Below are 18,251 nucleotides of genomic sequence, written 5' to 3'. Positions count from 1 at the left end.
AAGCATGCATTTATATTAACATTGTTTTAAAAATCAGCAAATTTTTTCGCGTGTCCTCCATTTTTTTTAAAAAAAGTGTCTTCCATTTGAAAATTTTGTCCTACATTTGTCCTGGTTTATTTATATATTTAATTTTTTAAAAAATTATTTAATTATTTATTTTTTGGCTTCAGCCCCCCAGTTGTCTGAGGGACAGCAACCCGGCCCCCGGCTCAAAAAGGTTGCCTACCCCTGCTCTAAGGTCATAACATGGCACCCAGCCATGCAGTTGATGCCGAGTATCTCATTTTTGGCCTCAGAAGGAGCAACCCACAGCAGTGGCAGAGAGTGGCACAGTGGTACATTCGTGACGTACACTCCAGAGTGCCCAGGTAAATGGGGAGATGTCAAGGCAGCTTCTAGGCCAGAATACCCCAGGCTGTTCCTGGAGCATTCTGGCCCATGCAGACACAAACTCAATGGGGCATTAGATGCATGAATGCAGTTCATGTGCACTGTTTTTATAGCTACAAGTAACAGACATGGCAGGGGGGGGGGAGGGAGAGCAGCAGCAGAGCCACAAGAAATAGCAAGGGTGAGTTTAACTTTTCCCTCCCATTAGAGGTCCAAGTGAAAATTATTTTACTTTCCGAATTGCTATTTCAGCGAGAGGGAAGTCATTTGAGGAGAACAGTTGTCATTAGGGCTAAGAGTGGGATGAGAAAATGTGAACTCTTGAGTATTATAACCTCTGATCCCATTTTTGTTCCTCCCTGCCACTATTTATATATGTTAAAATATGGAATAAATGTCATACCCATTTTACCCTGAAGACTAGGCATAATATTATGAGACAGAAAAAGTGGTAAACCAAGGGCTACTTCCCTTTCAAAGTGTCCTATGGTACACCTCAGCCCTTACAATGATTGATATCAAAGGTTTTGGGGGCTAAGGATGAAGTGGAGAAAAGCAGACAATATATCTCATTTCTGTTCACCATTCAGAGATAAAGAGATTTTCAAAGAAGGAAAGTTATATTTGATCAGCGACTGATGGAGTTAAGAGGTTTTCAGGTGAGGCAAAATTAGGGAATAGGGCCCGAGGAGAGCAGGAGAAGCTGGTGGGCTGGATGGAGACTCCCATAGGCCACATCTAGACTAGATATGGAGATTCCATGTCACAGTAATATTCATTCACAAATAATTTCCTTCTCCCTGCTCAGTTAATCTTAACACAGACCATGTTCAGACTTGCCTGAAAGGCCAGCCTGACAGCGTCCCGATGACGCACGCCTGACTCTGCCCCCCCCCCCCAGGGCAGCCTGACGCTGTGTGTCGGTCCAGACGGCATGCAGTGTCATGGCGTGCCTCCGATGTTGCATCCAAACGACGCAGCACCATACAGCCGTGCTGCCGCGGCTATGGCACCCTTTTAAGGGTGCAAAAAGGAGACACTTTTTGTGGCTCCTTTTTGCACTCTCAAAAGGCCGGATCGGGGCTGCAGCCCAATCTGGCTTAAGAAGGGGCGGCTGGAGGCCGCCTCTTCAGAGCTGTTTGTACAGCCCCACATTTACCTTTTCCAATTGTCCAAACCAGTTATTTTTTTGGAAGAAGCAAAGAAAAAAGAAGTAGGAAAATTGGAAATTAACATCCAGGTTTTCCATGATGACAAACTTTCATGTTTGCAGGTGGATGAGGGAAAGAATCTGAAGAGAGGGAAAGGGAGGCCGTCTGACAATCTCTGGCCTGGTATAGACTGCCGGTTTGCAGCGGCCTGGGGCCAAAATTAGGGCTTGAGAGTACGGAGTATCCGCACGCTCCCGAGCCCAAGCGCGTGGCGGTGGCATGATCATGGCGCAGCCACGTCCACATGGGGGTCGCCATGATGACGCAAGTGCGGCACAGCGTCCACACATCGCAGCACCGTGCTTGCGTCATTGACACACAACAGTGAGCCAATGGCGCACTCATGGCATCCACCGCACGCAGCAAAAAGAACCTGCTTTTAGCGGGTTCTTTTTGCTACAGAGAGGCCACGTGGTTTGGCTTCTGCTGCATCCCTCAGCATAAAAAATGGGCGCCTCCAGACCGCCCTTTCGGGGTGGTCTGTTGAGCCCCTCCGACACAATACTCAGAAAAACAAAATGTGAGTGCACACACTATTTAGAGTCATTTCTCACAGGGTAAAAAGACTTACCATAGGGTGAAAAGTTTCTCAGAGAAGCACAGCTAGATATACCTACTACAAACTATCTGAATATGTTGCTACAGAGGGGTTCAACCAGGAAGGCAAAATGTCTACACATTATATCACACATGCCTGTTGTCCTGCCACAATTGCACTAGTTTAATAACAGAAGCATACCCGTTTTGTATCAACTTTTATCACACATTCTTTGCATTAGCACTTTAGTGCAGCTTTGGTGATCCACAGCTGCATATAGTCTGCTTTCCACACCTCTGCCATAATGATGTTTTCTGTTGTATACCCCCTGCACCCACCAAAAAAAGAATGAGATCTGTCCTTGTGAGGAGGAGACTGTTATTTCTTCCTTGGCTGGTGAGGGGCGAGGGGGCATGGAGAAGCCAGATGCTCCCTTCTGGCCACCAAAAAAGAAAAAGAAATCAGAGTCTCTCCTCCTGAGGAGGAGACTGTCATTTCTTCTTTCACTGGTGAGTAGGCAGGGAGAAGCCAGCTGTGCCCCACTGGCATCAAAGAAGACATGAAAGTCTCTCCTTGTGAGGAGGAGACTGTCATTTCTTCTTTGGAAGGCCAGGGAGGCAGGAAGAAAATGGTAGAAAATAAAAACAACAACAGCTGTTCTGGAATAAGTGGGAAGGAAGGAAGGGGGGAGAAGAGGAGACACTGACACTAGGTGAGTGTCCAGTACTGGAACTGCTTATTGCACCTGAGGATTAATGCTACAATGCATTTGAATGGTTTTCCCCATCAGTGACTAGAGGTGCTCTAATAGCGCTTTGAGAGCAAGGCACAATGAGATGGAGATGGCTTTGTGTGATAAATATCATCAAAGTGCTATTATGTAACTTTAATGGCAGTTTAAAAGGAGAAGGTGATAAAGTCCTATGAAATACCTGAACTTCAGTCATTTTGGTAGAATATCAAGAAAATTACCCAGATTATACCGAAGGTCATAGAATACCTTTCACATGCTCAAAAAATGTGGCTGGTCTGGACTGCCAAAGAAGTACAACTTTTCATTTTATTGGCTCTGAAGTGACACTTCAGTCAACAAATTCCCTCAGTGGTTTTAATATACTGGTTTTCTTTAGTCTAATTATTCATAACCTTGGAATAGTATTGTTAATGAACTCTCTTTTATCACCAAAGAAGCTTTAGTTAATAAACATGTAAATCTCATGGCCATTGGTTTCTGCAGTCCCTGAATAGTTTCCAGGACTGGTATCCACAGGGATGCTCATAACTCAGAAGATCTGCATTCTGATTACCAGCTCATGCTGTTTCAGTTGCATTTGATTAAAATAATAATGCCTGCTTTCAGGAGGATGTTGGGATGCATGTAAAAATTATGAGAAAAGCCAAGGGAGGAAAAATGAAGAAGTGTTGCTTGACATTTTAAGTTTTCCAAATATAGATTCCTGAAAATATCATCATTCATGTTTACTCAGATTTAAAATCAGGACACTAGCATTTCCTGTCAAAATGAGGACTTTTTTTTAGCCAAAGTAATGTTTACTATGTGTTTTTAAAAATCTTGCTACCATAAATCCTGCAATCAAAATGTGTTATGCAAAATTGGATATATCTGAGTTATTTTAAAATAGTTTTTATTCAATAAGTACTTATTCAGATGTTCAAAAAATGAGGAGCTCTCTTCTCCAGGGAAAAGTTAGCAAAGAACAACTGAAAAAGGGCAAATATAAAAACTATAATATCTTGTCTGTTGTATTTAAAACTAAAAGCTGGCATTTTCAGGACAGATTAGAATGCTAAATTTTGTGACAGGTAACAGCTTCTGTGATTATCTTGCCAACCCATTAACAGTCTGAAGACATGGTTATATTCCCAACTACAGACATTTAAGACATGGTACGGGAGATTATTTTAGCTCTCAAATGCCGATGGTATAATTGGATTCAGAAACTAAGTATACAAGTTCATAGGAGAGTTAGAAAGGATCGGAGCATGTTACTAACTAAGGGATTTCTGCATGTCTCTGTAAGATCATGTTTCTCTATATTCAACAACAGGCTGAGGGATAATTAAAGGCAAAGAACACAATACTGGGATCTTCTATACTTTCTCTGAATCATTCACTACTGCTCCAAATGGGCAACAGATACAACAGAGCTATATTTTTGGATCACAGATTCCATAGTCCCTCAACATGGACAGTAATGATGCTTATTGGGGGATTTACTCCAAAAAAGTATTTTTTCCAAGCTCTGATTCAGCCTGATACTTATGCCAGAAGAGACAGCTTTCTGTTTCATTTTCCTATATGTATAGGGTTGCCATAACTCCCCTGGGGGCGTGACAAACCCGATTTTTGGCTACTTGGCACGGTCACGGCACGGTTTGGCTCTTTGGCCCGGGTTAAGCTGGTTGCTGCCGCCGCCGCAACAACCGCAGCTGTTCTGCAGCCGCCACCGCCATTACTGCTGCGGCTGCTACTGCAGCCTTTTTGCCCTGGCCCTGTGTGCTTTTGCAGGAGCTCCTGCCCTTCAAGCTGGCTGGCCAATGGCTGGACAGCCCTCCCCTGCTGCAGGAGCCTGTGACTGTTAGCAGGAGGTGGGGCTGTTCCAGCTCCACTCTCCCCATTGGCCAGCCAGCCTCAAGAGGAGGAGTGTCTCCTCTTTGGTCCCTCGTGCAGGCCCAGGGCAGAAAAGAGCTTTGCCGGCAAGCTATCTCTCTTCCTTCCCCTTCCCCTATTTTTTGTTCTCTTTTTCTTCTTTTTCCTCCTCCTCCTCTTTGTTTTCTTCCCCTCCTTCTCTTCTTTCTGTTCCCCTCCTCTTCTTCTTTTTCTTCCCCTCTTCCTCCTCCTCCTCTTCTTTTTATATTGTTCCCTATGCTTCTTTCTCCTCCTTTTCTTCTTTCTCCTTCCCTTTCCTTTTTCTCCTCCTCCCCTCTTCCTCCTCGGCTGCTGCTTGGCGGACGTTGTCTCCCAGGCTCCAGGGAGGCCTTGGAAGCGGCGTCCTCCAAGCCTTCCCTGGGGCTCGGGAGACGTTGTCTCCCAGGCTCCAGGGAGGCCTTGGACAAGGTTTTAAAATGTAGGACCTTTTTTTTTAAAATTTCCTGGCAAGGAAATGGGGGGGAAAAAAGTCCTACATTTTAAAACCACATCCTACATTTCCCCCGGTTTCGAGGCCCTCAGGGATGGCAACCCTATATATGTATACAATTACCTCTCCCAGCTAAATGACTTGTTCAGGTTTTCTCACTTTTTTTAGTAAACAATAGATTTCCACGAACGCCCATATCCCTATCACACATACAGTATACAGATATTTCTGCTCAGTTGGATTCAGTTTCCCAAAATGAAGTAGGAGGAGCAGGAGGAAGAAGAGGAGGAGGCAGGGGAAAGAAGCTGCAACACCGTTATTCCCACTTCCATTCACCCTTGAAATGCCAGGTGGGACTGTAAAATAGGTGGATTTAGCAAACAAATACAAAGGGAGAGAAATGAGCTGGCAGAGTTGTCTGAATGGGAGACCAAGAAGGGACGCACCTGACGTGGAATACGTCCGTGATACCAGGCGTGGCTGCGCAGATCTTCGCTGCTCATCTGCAGCTCCTCTTCCAATTCTTTCTTCAATTTTTCTGGGGAACTGTCCATCACCTGCCTCTCCTTTGAAAACTGAAAGAAAGAAAGAGGTTGATTATTCCAGATTTGGCAAGAAATTCCTTATCTTTCCTTCCCCGCTATGTGTCAGGAGGTCCACAACAGCCAATGGAATTTGTGCCCTGCCTTTTTCAAATCCTTTGATCATCCCTAAGCAGTACTTGTGAAGGCTAGTGCCAGGTGAGAAGCTAGGTAATGATTACACGTTGTGAGGTACATCATAAAGGTCCCACCTGGTTGCCTGCGATAATAACTGGTGTGCCTGCCTGCTGAATCATTTATGAACTTTCTCCCGTAAAAATGTATTACATACAAAGAAAGAAAAAGACTCTAGTTGGGAAAAGGGAAATAGTAGCTCAGTTTTGAGGCATATGTTTTACAAGTAAAAAATCCTAGGTTCACACCCTGGCATTTCCAGATAAGGGGTGGGAAAGACCAAAAGCTTGGGAAACCACTCCCGGTCACTGTAAACCAAGTCTAACTCAGCACCCGCCAGATGTTTCAGGCTTTAATCCCCATCAGCTCTGACCAGCATAGCCAATTATCTAGAGTAGTAGTCCAAAACATCTGAAGGGCACCAAATTGGAGGAAGCTGAAGAGTACATAGGAGTGAACCTTCTCTGCTGTTACACCTTACACGCAATTGCCTTACATGCATCTAATTTCTTCAAAAATGTACACAGAGATGAGCTGAGATCCTGTTAGTGACATATGCTAATGTAACACTGGTTTGTCGTTGGGGGGTTATTATGATTGAAGGAATTCACTACTTCAGTGATACAACATCCAACCCCTCACTTTCCCCTATGGAGGTGCCCCCAACATGTCTATTTAGTGGCTAGAGAGCTGGGGCAGTGGCAGAATAGTTTGCTGCGTCGCCACACAATGACAACATCATCCTCCAAGACCTTCTTGGAGTCCTCTGGAGGTCCTAAGGGATGATATTATCATTGTGCATTAACCTACAGGGAGATAGCTGGTAGATCCTCTACCGCCCTGGCAGTGGCATCCCTGCTCCAGGTGTTACCCAGTGCAAGGGCCGAACTCTCAGGGGGACAGGGCTTTTCCCCATCATCCTATCAATGAATAGGGTGACACAGTGGCAGCAAGGTGTGGTGGTAGCCCTCTTCCTCAGTGCAGTCTTACTCATGGCAGCAGCGAGGGGTGCAGGAGGCATCCCAATCAGTTGTCACCCTCTTCTGCGGTGTCACCCAGTGCAATCTGCACCCCCCATGCTAATGATGCCACTGCACCCTGGATCTCCCCCAGCCACTACATAGCCATGTTAGACGGAGAGAAGAGCACAGTAAGAAAGTAAGACTTGCAGGGAAATTAGAGGAAAGATGGGGTGTAGTTCTATCTGGGTGGACCTTTACGCTCCATCTCTTGATGCAGGACTTTAGCCATGGTTCTGAACTTTTAAAAAGCTTTTAAAATCTGTATTAATGTGTTGAATTGTTTAATATCCTTTTAGTCTGTTCGAATTATTTTCGATTGGTTTATATTTTAAAACTCTCAAAGAGGTTTTACTTGTACTGCTAGGTAGGTGTATCAAAGCAGTCCTAGGATAAATACAGTGAGCCCTTGGTATCCAGTGAGGTTTGGTTCCAGAACCACCAGTACCGGTGGATACCAAGATACATGGATGGTTAAGTCCCATTAAATATAGTATTGTAATAAAATGATGTCCCTTATATCAAATGGCAAAATCAAGTTTTGCATTTTAAAATTTATATTGTTTTGTATATTGTCAAACTGTGGATGCTTGAATTGTGAATAAAGAATACATGGATACAGAGGGCCAACTGTATGCCACTTTGAAATCCCATGATATAAGGTTTGTTTCCAAAACCACTACCCCCAAATTCCACATACCTAACACCAGTTAGGAGTTATGCCTGAACACAGTTGTGAACCATTAAAAAAAAGTTATATTCTTAAAAACCTGCAAAATCACATTTTATCATTTTTGTACAAACCTCCTTCAGTTAACTTCTTCAGTGAAATAAAATTCAACTGCCAGTACAGTCAAAGCAGTGATGTATTCAAGTCTTTTACTCTACATCTTAAGTGAAGTCTCATGTCTTTGCAAGATACTTTCACATCAAATCTAAAATTGAGTCACAAGTCTGGGGGCCAACTTTAACAAAAAGAAAAAAAGTCTGCATTTCTCAGAGGGGAACAGCAAATGGGTTAGAGAATGGGCTTGAAGTGGGAGTTGAGGTAAACTTAGCAGCCTGTCCCCACTGCACATTGGAGGAGCTTTCTAAAGCTTTTACAAAGCTTTAAAAGGATCCTTCCTCCCTCAAGCCCATTGTCTAACACATTCACTGTTGCCTTCAGAAAAGCACCCCACACTCTGGTGGGTCTTGCCTACTGCTTGAAGTGAATGATGTTAGCAAGTCACAGTCAAGTCGGGTAAATGCATAAGTTACTGCTGAATTGAGTCCAAGTCAAATCAGTGAAGTGACTTGAGCCCAAGTCAACTGACTCGAATCTGCATCACTGAGACAGAGCTTCCAGATATGGACCAGGGAGGAGGCTAATCTTGTCCGCATACAGTAAAATGTCTTGGGCTCAAGTACCAAGTGATGGGGAAAACCCACCTCTGCCAGAAACCTTCTACAATACTGCCAATTTTGCTGTTGCTAAGCAAGAGTTGTGCTTTTAGTGGCACAAGCAAAGAACACAAGCAAGACAATTTTAATTCTATACTCTCATCTCATCATTCTAAGGCTGTATCCACACTGCAAAAATAATCCAGTTTGACAACACTTTAACTTTCATGGCTCAATGCTACGGAATTCAGGGATCTGTAGTTTGTTGTAGCACCTGAACTCCTTGACAGAGAAGGCTAAATGTTTCACAAAACTGCAATTCCCAGAATTCCATAGAATGGAGACATGGTAGTTAAAGTGGTGTCAAACTGGATTATTTCTGCAGTGCTCCAAGTGGCCCTCTCTTATTCCAACATCCCTGAGTGATGGGACCTTGTTGACATATTTCTACAATCCTTCTTGGCATCATGTCAGCAGTCTGTTAAATGAGTGACTCTCATCCTGGGAGCCTTGATTACAGATCAACTGCTTTGTTTTTAAAGAACATTGAATTAGGAGAGGCAGGGTTAAATTAAAAGATGTATGAAGATCTAAGCTAATCCTCCCCACATTTTTGCTCTTCCCCCTCTAGTCTACCTTTATCTCCTTCGTTCAAACACAGAACTCTTAAGGGTTCAAACGGCATTTTAATAAAGCCCAGCTGGCTCTCGTGCTGCTACTGCAGATTTTATTTCAAAAAGGCAAGCATCAAATACAATGACATTTTACTCTTACTCAGACAGATTGGCTTTTTTTTCTTTTTAGGTTATTTTCACGTTGCAACTGGACCTTCAATAGAATCTTAAAGTGAAGCAATAGAATACTTCCAAATCAGTGACTTAAACGAGAAATCAATGTCTTCTTTCATAGTCTATTCATTCGTTCATTCATTCATTTTATTTAAATCCCATCTTTCTCCCAAGATGACTCCCAAGGCAACATTCATCACACATTCAGAAAGTACAACTAAAAATCTGATGAAAATGGTTTACACTTAAATAAGCTATTGTATTTAAACATTACAATTTATGACAGTGTAAAAGGATTTCAAACATAACAGTAAGAATAATATGAACAATAAAGCGTGGCATGCACACCATAAAGGACTCTTCTACACAAGTGTCTACCAGGGTCATACCCAAGCATCTTCAGAACAATGCACTAATCTCAAGAACCATTTGCATGTTCAAGGCCCACATCAACCAAATTTGCATTAAACAAATCTATAAATTAAAAGACATCTAACATTTTTGTATCTCATATTGCAACTGTTCTGGGTCCATTCTGTCCAAACTATTTTTTTAAAAGGGAATGTATGGAATAGGAATTGCTTCCTAGGCCATACATACACATTTCTGTGTGCCTCTGACATTCCCTCAGATTCTGTTCAAATAGGATATGAGCATTGTCAAAAGAGAGATCATAGAATCATAGAGTTGGAAGAGACAAGCGCCATCCAGTCCAACCCCTGCCATGTAGGAATACATAATCAAAACACTCCCAATAGCTGGCCATCCAGCCTGTTTAAAAACCTCCCAAAAAGGAGACTCCACCACCCTTTGAGGAAGTACACATTCACATAGCCACCCCATGCTTCAGGAGAAAGGGGAGGAATAAGAAATCACAGCTACCAACCACCTCCTAAAGCCAGCTGTTGTGTGAATGTGCACAGAGCAGCTAGCTTCAGGAAGGTGTTGCAGGCTGCAGTTGTGGTGAGAGAGGGGAGAGAAGCAGAATCATGCCCACTCACTCCATGTGACTGCTTGAGAATTGGAACAGCAATGGAAGGAATTTATCGCATGAAAGCAGTGATACAATAGCAGCAAGACTGAGAGCCTATTGGCAGGTTTCACTCATCAATGAAAAGGAGCACAATAGTAACGAATGGAATACAAGGCAACAGCAGGATGGACATGACATTGTGTGATAAGTATTGGCCAAAGACACTCATCCTGTTAAAATTCTGCTTTTATAGTCTTGTGTGATAAAGTCCTTCCTGCTTTGTTCAATACCATACAACACCCCTCAAAGGTTGTTGCCCAGTCTACAAGAAGGCTGGAGTGACAAGACAACAAAAAGCAATGTGGAGGTGTGGGGGTTGAAGTGTGTGTGTGAAGCATGTTGATTAATCTGGCCTCACAAAAAAGTATCTTGGACATTGAAACTTCTAAAGAAGAACAGAATAACAAGCAGAAGTTGCTACAGTTCAGTACTTTCCTGAAAAAAATGTCCATCAGAAAGCCCAACAGAATATGAATAGATTCTGGGGGTATTTGTGGCAGTGTACTGGTTGCTAAATAAACCCTTCTTTGCGACCTCTAAGGAAGAAACAAAAATAAAGTGACAAAGATATGGAGACACCATGATTATAGGCCGCATGTTACCATGCAACAATAACCACAGAAACATTTTTTCCCATGGCTCTGTGTTTCCTCTTAGGAACTTGGATGAACTCCCAGGCCCCTATAGTGAAGTGAATGCCTCTGTACAGTGACTGGGAAAGAACAACAACAAGAAGAGATGACTGGACGGCACAAGTTCTTATCCCCCAATCTGGGACTTTCTATTAATGCTACAGTCTTGGAAGTGTCTCCTTCAAGAGCTCATCTTTATAGTATATACAGTATGAAGGCATGGCATTTGTTATAGATGCCCTTCAATAGTCCTTTGTGTAGCCAGTCTAATACATTAATTTAGCCATACTGTTAAGATAGCATTGTTCCTAATGGAACCATGCCAAGAAGAAAGGCTGTTTTTAGCAATGACCGTTCAAACATGCTGAGCAGCCCAGGCTGGTCCCAGAGTTAGTTTTCTTTCTCCTTTTTACTTTCTAAGAGGTTTAGGAAGGGCGGGGATTTATATATGAGAGTTAAGAAATGTTCCAGGGTGTGTGTGTGTTAGCAATTCCCAGGATCCCCCATGGCATTCCCCATGCTGCCTTGAACATTCTGGGAATTGTTTTAAAAATATATAATGTTACTAAGATCTACTTTACATACTTATATACTTGAGTGATAAGATCAGTAGCCTATTTATATAACTGGATCTTTATAATAGCCAATTTCCTGGTAATCACATAATATATATAGGCAGGCCCAAGCTTCTCCAACTACAGTAGTTACTATTTCCCTTTTTCTTTCCTTTTTTACTTTTTTAAATGAAACTTCTGCTTATTGGCATGTCATAAATGATTTCTATCCAAATGTCATTTAATGTGGGATTAATCTTGGATTAGATGTTGCCATTAACTTTAGCAGACATGTTTTGATCCAGGGTATGATTTATTTTTATGCTAGCAAACATTTTTAGATTGACAACCACTGTGTGGATGGTCAGTCTCAATAGAAGCCCAGATGAATTAAATGTTAAGAGACTCTGCTCAAGCTATGCCAATATGTTTTTTTTAAAAAAATTAACTGTTAAGTAGTTGTGGTTTTATGATGTACTACAGGCCTGACATCAAAATATTGTAATGGCTGTTTCAAATTCATATTAACTTTGAGACTGCTATAATTCACACACCATACTTCACACCTCATTACACAGTTTTCCTACTGACCTCAGCAAGACACAACACTATGGATCGATTCACATCATACCTGATTTATGATCTTCCAGTATATATCATTTTCTAACACACTTAATGATCTCTGCTCCACACAAAGACCCATAAACAGGTATGCTCAGTTTGCACAGTCTTTCTCCTCTTCTACATTTTGAAACGTGAGCAAAATCACACTCCTGTCATCTAGTGCGGTCCATACTCCTTGCACCTGCCCAGTGACGCCACTGAGTGTATAGATCCATTCTGTGTACTCAAACTGCTTCCAATTAATTTAAGCTAAAACCCAGAGTAGCTCATAAAGTGATGGCACTGTGAAACCTCAATGAACTAAGAGGCTTATAAAGGCCTACACAACCTTTAATGTGTACACAAAATGATGTGGCCATATTCTCTCTTCCATGCCCTAAAGGCACTAGATCCCATCTGATTGTGGACACTAAGCAGGGTCAGCCCTGGTTAGTACTTAGAAGGGAGATCACCAACAAATGCCAGATGCTGCAGGCTATATTTCAGAGGAAGGAACTGACAAAACCATCTTTGAGGATTCCTTGCCTAAGAAAACACAATGAAATTCATGGGGTTTCAAGTCAATAGGTGATTTGAAGGCAGAAACACATTTAGGGGCTCTTCAGACTGGCCATTAAGGCTGGTCTGGGGGTGGAGTCAGGGCACTGTGTCCACATGATGCATGCCCAGACTCTGCCCTCCAGGACACTGTGACACCGTATGACACTCCACATGGCGCAAAGCATCATGGTGTTCCTCCAGCGCTGTGTCAGCATGATGCAGTGCTGAAGGACTGCCATATAGCCACAGCACTGTGGCTATTCTGCCTTTTCCAGGGCACAAAAAGGAGCCGCTTTTTGTGGCTCCTTTTTGCACACTGGAAAGGCCAGATCAGGACTCCGGTGTGATTGGGGCTGCAGTGAGCATTTGCTGCAGCCCCAATCCATCTAAGAAAGGGGGGCATCATGCCATCCCTTAGGGGCTGTGTGTACAGCCCCATACACATGCCTTCTAACTCAATATGCTCTGTCACTGAGTTACAGCTGCATTTGTAGGATGATAATACCCTAAAGACACCAGATCCTATCTGATCTTGCAAACAAAGTAGAGTCTGTCCTGATTAGTACTTAGATGGGAGACCACCAATAAATGCCAGGTATTGCAGGCTATATTTCAGAGGAAGAGGCTGGTGAAGCAATCTCTGAGTATGCCTTGCCCAAGAAAACCCTATGAAATTCAGGAAATTGCCAGTAAGTTGTCAAGCAACTTGAAGGCACATACACACATACCTAAGGAACATTAGTGTTGCTGTTTGCTTTCTTTAATTTAAGAGAGAGAGAGAGATGAAAAACCCTGATGAGATTTTGAGTAGACTATGCAATTTCATCTGCTGTCTTCCCTGTAGGATTTCAGCCACTTCCTGCTGCTACACACAGAAGCTTGCCAAGATAACATTCAAATTACTCCAGGAGCTGCCAGTCAAAAACCTCCTGCTTAGCACACAAGTGTTGCTGGTGAGCAATGTCAACATCCAGAATATTTAAGACTTTAAAGATTATTATCTCAATCTACAGAAAGTGTGCCGTTTGCCAAAACACTTGATTCCACAGACTACCTATGGAACAGCAAAATGAGAGCAACAAAATTAGTGAGGCATGCAGGATAGAATTATAGTATCAAGGGATTTATTATTTTCAAATAGCAGCATCAAGGCTCAACACAATATATCTAGCATATAGGGTTGAGTGGGGACAACAACAGGTTGAAATGGTTGAAATATGCATTTGGCTGCCATTTTAACTTTTGAAAGAGGTGTGTGTGTGTGTAATCTTGTATCTTGGCCAGACCCTGGAACAAAGTTTCACAGGCTGAAAAGGTAGGGCTCCACAGCATTAGGGATATTGCCTGGCAAGGTATAGGGTCAATGCCCACTGTAAATGTTATGTTAATCTAGAAGGTATATAACTATTTCCAAATGCTTTCAAGTCCCCTGCTATCAAGAAATACATTCAGGCAATATGGCTTGATTATTTGGAGCGGGGAAAAGACGCACCAGGCACCAATTAACCTGATTTGGCTCCTAAGAGATCCTCCAAGATCAGTAGCAGTGCTTCCTGGGAACTGTTTGCCCTTTGTTTTAGAATACATTGTGAAAATATCCTCTCTCTTTCCTTTGAGCTGAAACTGAAAATATATATATTTTTTATTGCTTGGGATATAATAACTGCAGTCCCTTAACTCAGGAACAAGCTCCTAGTCACTTCTCATTTTGGGAATGATGCATGCCACCTGCAACGGTCTCTGGACAATGACAGCTTGTCCAATCCAAAGCTCCTCAGTTATTTCTTCATGGCTTCATAATGTCTTGTGTCCTGGTTTTGGGGAAAAGGCAGGGTGCATATGTATAAATAAATATGTAAGGTGGTATTAGTAGCAGTGACAGTGGTAGTAATGGTACACGAATAATTTTTTTAGTGACTGAATATTTAACTGAAGCGCTACTAGCGCATATGTAAACACCACTGCATTCACTGGAGATCATGAATCCAAATAGTTTATTACTCTTTGAAACAAAACTATAAATGCACCCCATGGGCGGTCTCATTAGACTCACAAGCCGCCAGACTAATTACTTTGTGATGCAAAGAGATTTAATTAAGAACCACTCTTTATAACATAGGTATTTTCAGACTGATACAGCATCTCATGGAAGAGGGAATGTGGATTATTGATGCTCATCTCCGAAAAGATGGGTGGGCAATTCACCGTTATGAAGGGTAATCATCAACTGGACCGTTGCTCCTTCCTTACCAAGATGCTGCTGGCAATATTGTATGCCCTGCACATGGTCTTATGACTTGCCCTATAAAAAGCAGCAGGGACAAGATGTTTTGCTGCCTGGGGTCAAGGACAAGATGCTGAGCCTCATACCTTCCACATACAGAAGCTGACTGGACTGGACTGGACTGGCAGCAGAATAACTATAGCAACCTACACCATATCTGAGTCCAGTTTAGGGGAACAGGACAGGCTGTGTATCATACTGTATTTCTTTATTTATACCCTGTGTAATTTCCCCAGAGCTGAGGCTCACGACAGTTTACAAAATTAAGAGAATTACAAGTAAAACACATATAAACAACAACAAAGGGTTATATTTTTAATTCAATTAAACCATCTATAGAAGCACATCTCTTTCAAAAGCATAAAAATAGTACAGCACACCAGTACAAGCATTTTCCTGGTAAACTTGTCAGTTCCCCAAAACCTGTTCAGATAAAGAGACTTTAACCTGCCAATGGAGGGAAAGTAAAGAGGGAGTCAGTCAACCACCTGGGAGTAGCCACCAAGAAGGCCTTCTCTCAGGTTCTCACCAAGGGTGGTGAGACCCAAGAAGTGCCTCCCCTGAAGATCTCAGAGCTCCAAAACGTTACTATGGGCAATATGGTTCTTCAGATGTCCTGGCCCTGAGCCATATAGGGCTTCATAGATCATAAGCAAGGGAAAAGTCAAGGGACTGCCTTTGCTGCTGCCTCAAATAGTTGCCTCACTCTGGGTGCATCTACATTGTAGAAATAATGCAGTTTGACACCACTTTAACCGCTGTGGCTCCATCCTACAGAATTCTGTGAGGTACCAGCACTTTTGGGCAGTGAGGGCTGAAGACCTAGTAAAACTACAAATCCCAGGATCCCCTAGTATAGAGTTACAGCAAGTGATGTCAAACATCATTATTTCTACAGTGAATATGCACCTTTTGTGTAGTGGTAGGACTGTCCCTCGTAAGAAAAGTCAACCCCGTATCATCCACCATGCTTCACCAGTGTATTTCTATGGACACCAATGGACTAGCCCTGATCCAAGCCAAGACATGGACCAACAATCTTGACATTTTGCATTCATTTTCCTTTTACATCCACAGTAACCTGGACAACCATCTCTGGCCTCCTATGCTGCAAAACAGAATATTCTTGAATTTAATTAAACATGACACAGTGCCTCAAACTTCTACCTTATATTTATCAAGTCCATTTTAAAGAGCTGGAAACCTCTTATACAGAACCTTGTTTCTGAACAGGGCCAGCTATATTTCTATATAAAATGGTATCCTCCCCTCTGGATTTCTCTGAAGGCATGTGGATTGGACTACTGGGAAGTTACCATGACAACACATAGCTTGCTTGTAGGGATTCGGGACTCATGCCAAGATAAAAATCATAGCCAAGAAGTATAGCTCAGATTCTGCTTTGATAGTGAACACCATGCCTTAAAATTCACACATGCATCTGTATGCCAAATTAAAATAATGGCTTTTGCAACCTTAATAAACCATGAAAACAATCTTAACCACAATCCATAAACTGTGCCTGTCAGCCCTTCCTCCATTTATTTTTGCATTCCCCCTTGTTTCTTCCTAGGGTGCTATTTGAGGATTTCCAGTGTATTCCACAGAGACCAGTTTAGGAACTCTGAGTAAAATGCCTGTTATGACAAGTTAAGATGCTACTTTAAGAGGTTTCCAGCCTTAACTGCTGCATGCCCAAGATAAAATGAACATCTGTACCTCAGAGTTTGAAAGCAACTCATTACAAATGATAAGTTATCTACAATTAATTTTCCACAGTAACTAATATATAACTAGGAGCTAGACTACAAATAAGTGTACTCAAACTCTTGTGCACTTTTGCACATTCCCATTAATGGTTAATTGTCTTTACTTTCCTGCACACATTCACATCTATTTGCATCATGGATGGCCATACGTGCAAATATGCATATTTTGGCAGATGTTGTTGTAAAAATCACAAAGCCTTTCCTCACAGTTTAAGGAGGCTTGGACTCCTTAAACAGCAAACTCCTGCAAATCGCATATGGCCGGATCACATTCTATTCGACTGGAATGAGGAGTATTCTAAACATGTAGACAAATTACATTATATCTGTTACCCAACAAGGATAACTTTATTCCTTTTGCAACACAACAGTGCCTTTCAAGTTACTCTTATAGTGGAGGGTGTGGCATTACTAAGCAGTCCTGGAGGGATAACACCTAGCTCAAATTCTAGTTATGATGTGTTTCATGTTGCTGCCTTGTGTTGTGTGTGGTGAGACAACAAAAAGGAGCACTGGAGGAGAGTGTGTTTTGTACCACAGACCAGCAGCTTGTAGGATCCTTGTGTTTTCTTTCTGAATGTAGCTTTTTTATTTACTTTCGATAAGTGAGCAAGCAAAGAGTAATCTCTTTAAAAACTATAATTATAAAAGTAATTACTAGAGGGATGTCTCCAAACTATAAGCGACTGTCTTTTAAATTGTAACTTTCCAAGTTCTGTTGCAGCTTAGCTCTACATGGTCACAATACAGTGGGTTGCATCCGATATTCATTTCACTTTCTAAACTAAGATCAAGAAACTAGGAGTGTGCTGCACACTCAATTACCCTCCCAGACATCCCACTTTGATACTAAGACTATGGCCCTTATCACACAGAGGGTTTTGCAGCTCTGATCTGAAGCCACTATGGGTCCAACCATGTGAATTCATGTTAAAATGTGATGTATTATCTCACGTGATTGCTTTCTATGGGGGAGGGGTTCGTTCTGAGGCAGATCCACAGTCAATCCAAAGTGACTCCTGATTTTTGTGAATTCGGTAACAAGCAAATTGGTCTGGTGTGGAATGAAACTTTGCTTCCGTCCTGGTACATCCCCCACCCAAAGAACCTCCAAGGTCCCACATTTCCCATGATGCTGCACAGCAAGTTTGCTCCATTTGCTTCCAGTACTCCTTCAAGAACAGAGGCTGCATAATATTTCAATAATAATAATAATAATAATAATAATGGAGAACAAGGCAATGCAAAATAACAACAACAACAACAACAACAACAAGTTATTAGTTTGCTGAGGCACCAGAGCTCTCTGGCAGAGAAGGCTCAATGTCTCACGACACTACAGTTCCCAGAATTCCATAGCACTGAGCCAGGACAGTTAAAGTGGAGTCAAATCGGATTATTTCCCCAGTGCGGATGCAACCTGAGAGAAGGCAACTGTTACAAAGGGAAGGAGAGTGGATTGGATTCAGGGAGGTGGTACTTTAGGGAGCATGGAGAATAAGGGAAACCGGACCATTTCTGCACTCCTCCAAAATCGGTCTCTTTCAGATCCAAAGGATTTAATTCCAAGTAAACCTGCAGCTTCTACACTGATTATTTTGCAGTGAAATAATTTTATTATTATTATTATTATTATTATTATTATTATTATTATTATTATTATTAT

General features: G+C 42.1%; 1 protein-coding gene across 7 annotated transcripts in view; it reads right to left on the bottom strand.

The window, feature by feature from the left end:
* BCAR3 (BCAR3 adaptor protein, NSP family member) overlaps positions 1 to 18,251 on the bottom strand; it is a 133,229-nt gene that overhangs the window by 22,416 nt on the left and 92,562 nt on the right. For all 7 annotated transcript variants that reach the window (XM_042465164.1, XM_042465165.1, XM_042465166.1 and 4 more), the window contains one exon: positions 5,690 to 5,818. In XM_042465164.1, the coding sequence (XP_042321098.1) occupies positions 5,690 to 5,818 (129 nt within the window). The remainder of the gene's footprint in view (positions 1 to 5,689; positions 5,819 to 18,251) is intronic.

The sequence above is a fragment of the Sceloporus undulatus genome, chromosome 4 (genome assembly GCF_019175285.1).
Source record: "Sceloporus undulatus isolate JIND9_A2432 ecotype Alabama chromosome 4, SceUnd_v1.1, whole genome shotgun sequence".
Classification (NCBI taxonomy): domain Eukaryota; kingdom Metazoa; phylum Chordata; class Lepidosauria; order Squamata; family Phrynosomatidae; genus Sceloporus; species Sceloporus undulatus.
The sequence above is the reverse complement of the archived record's forward strand: the minus strand, read 5'-3'. Positions and strand labels throughout refer to the sequence as shown.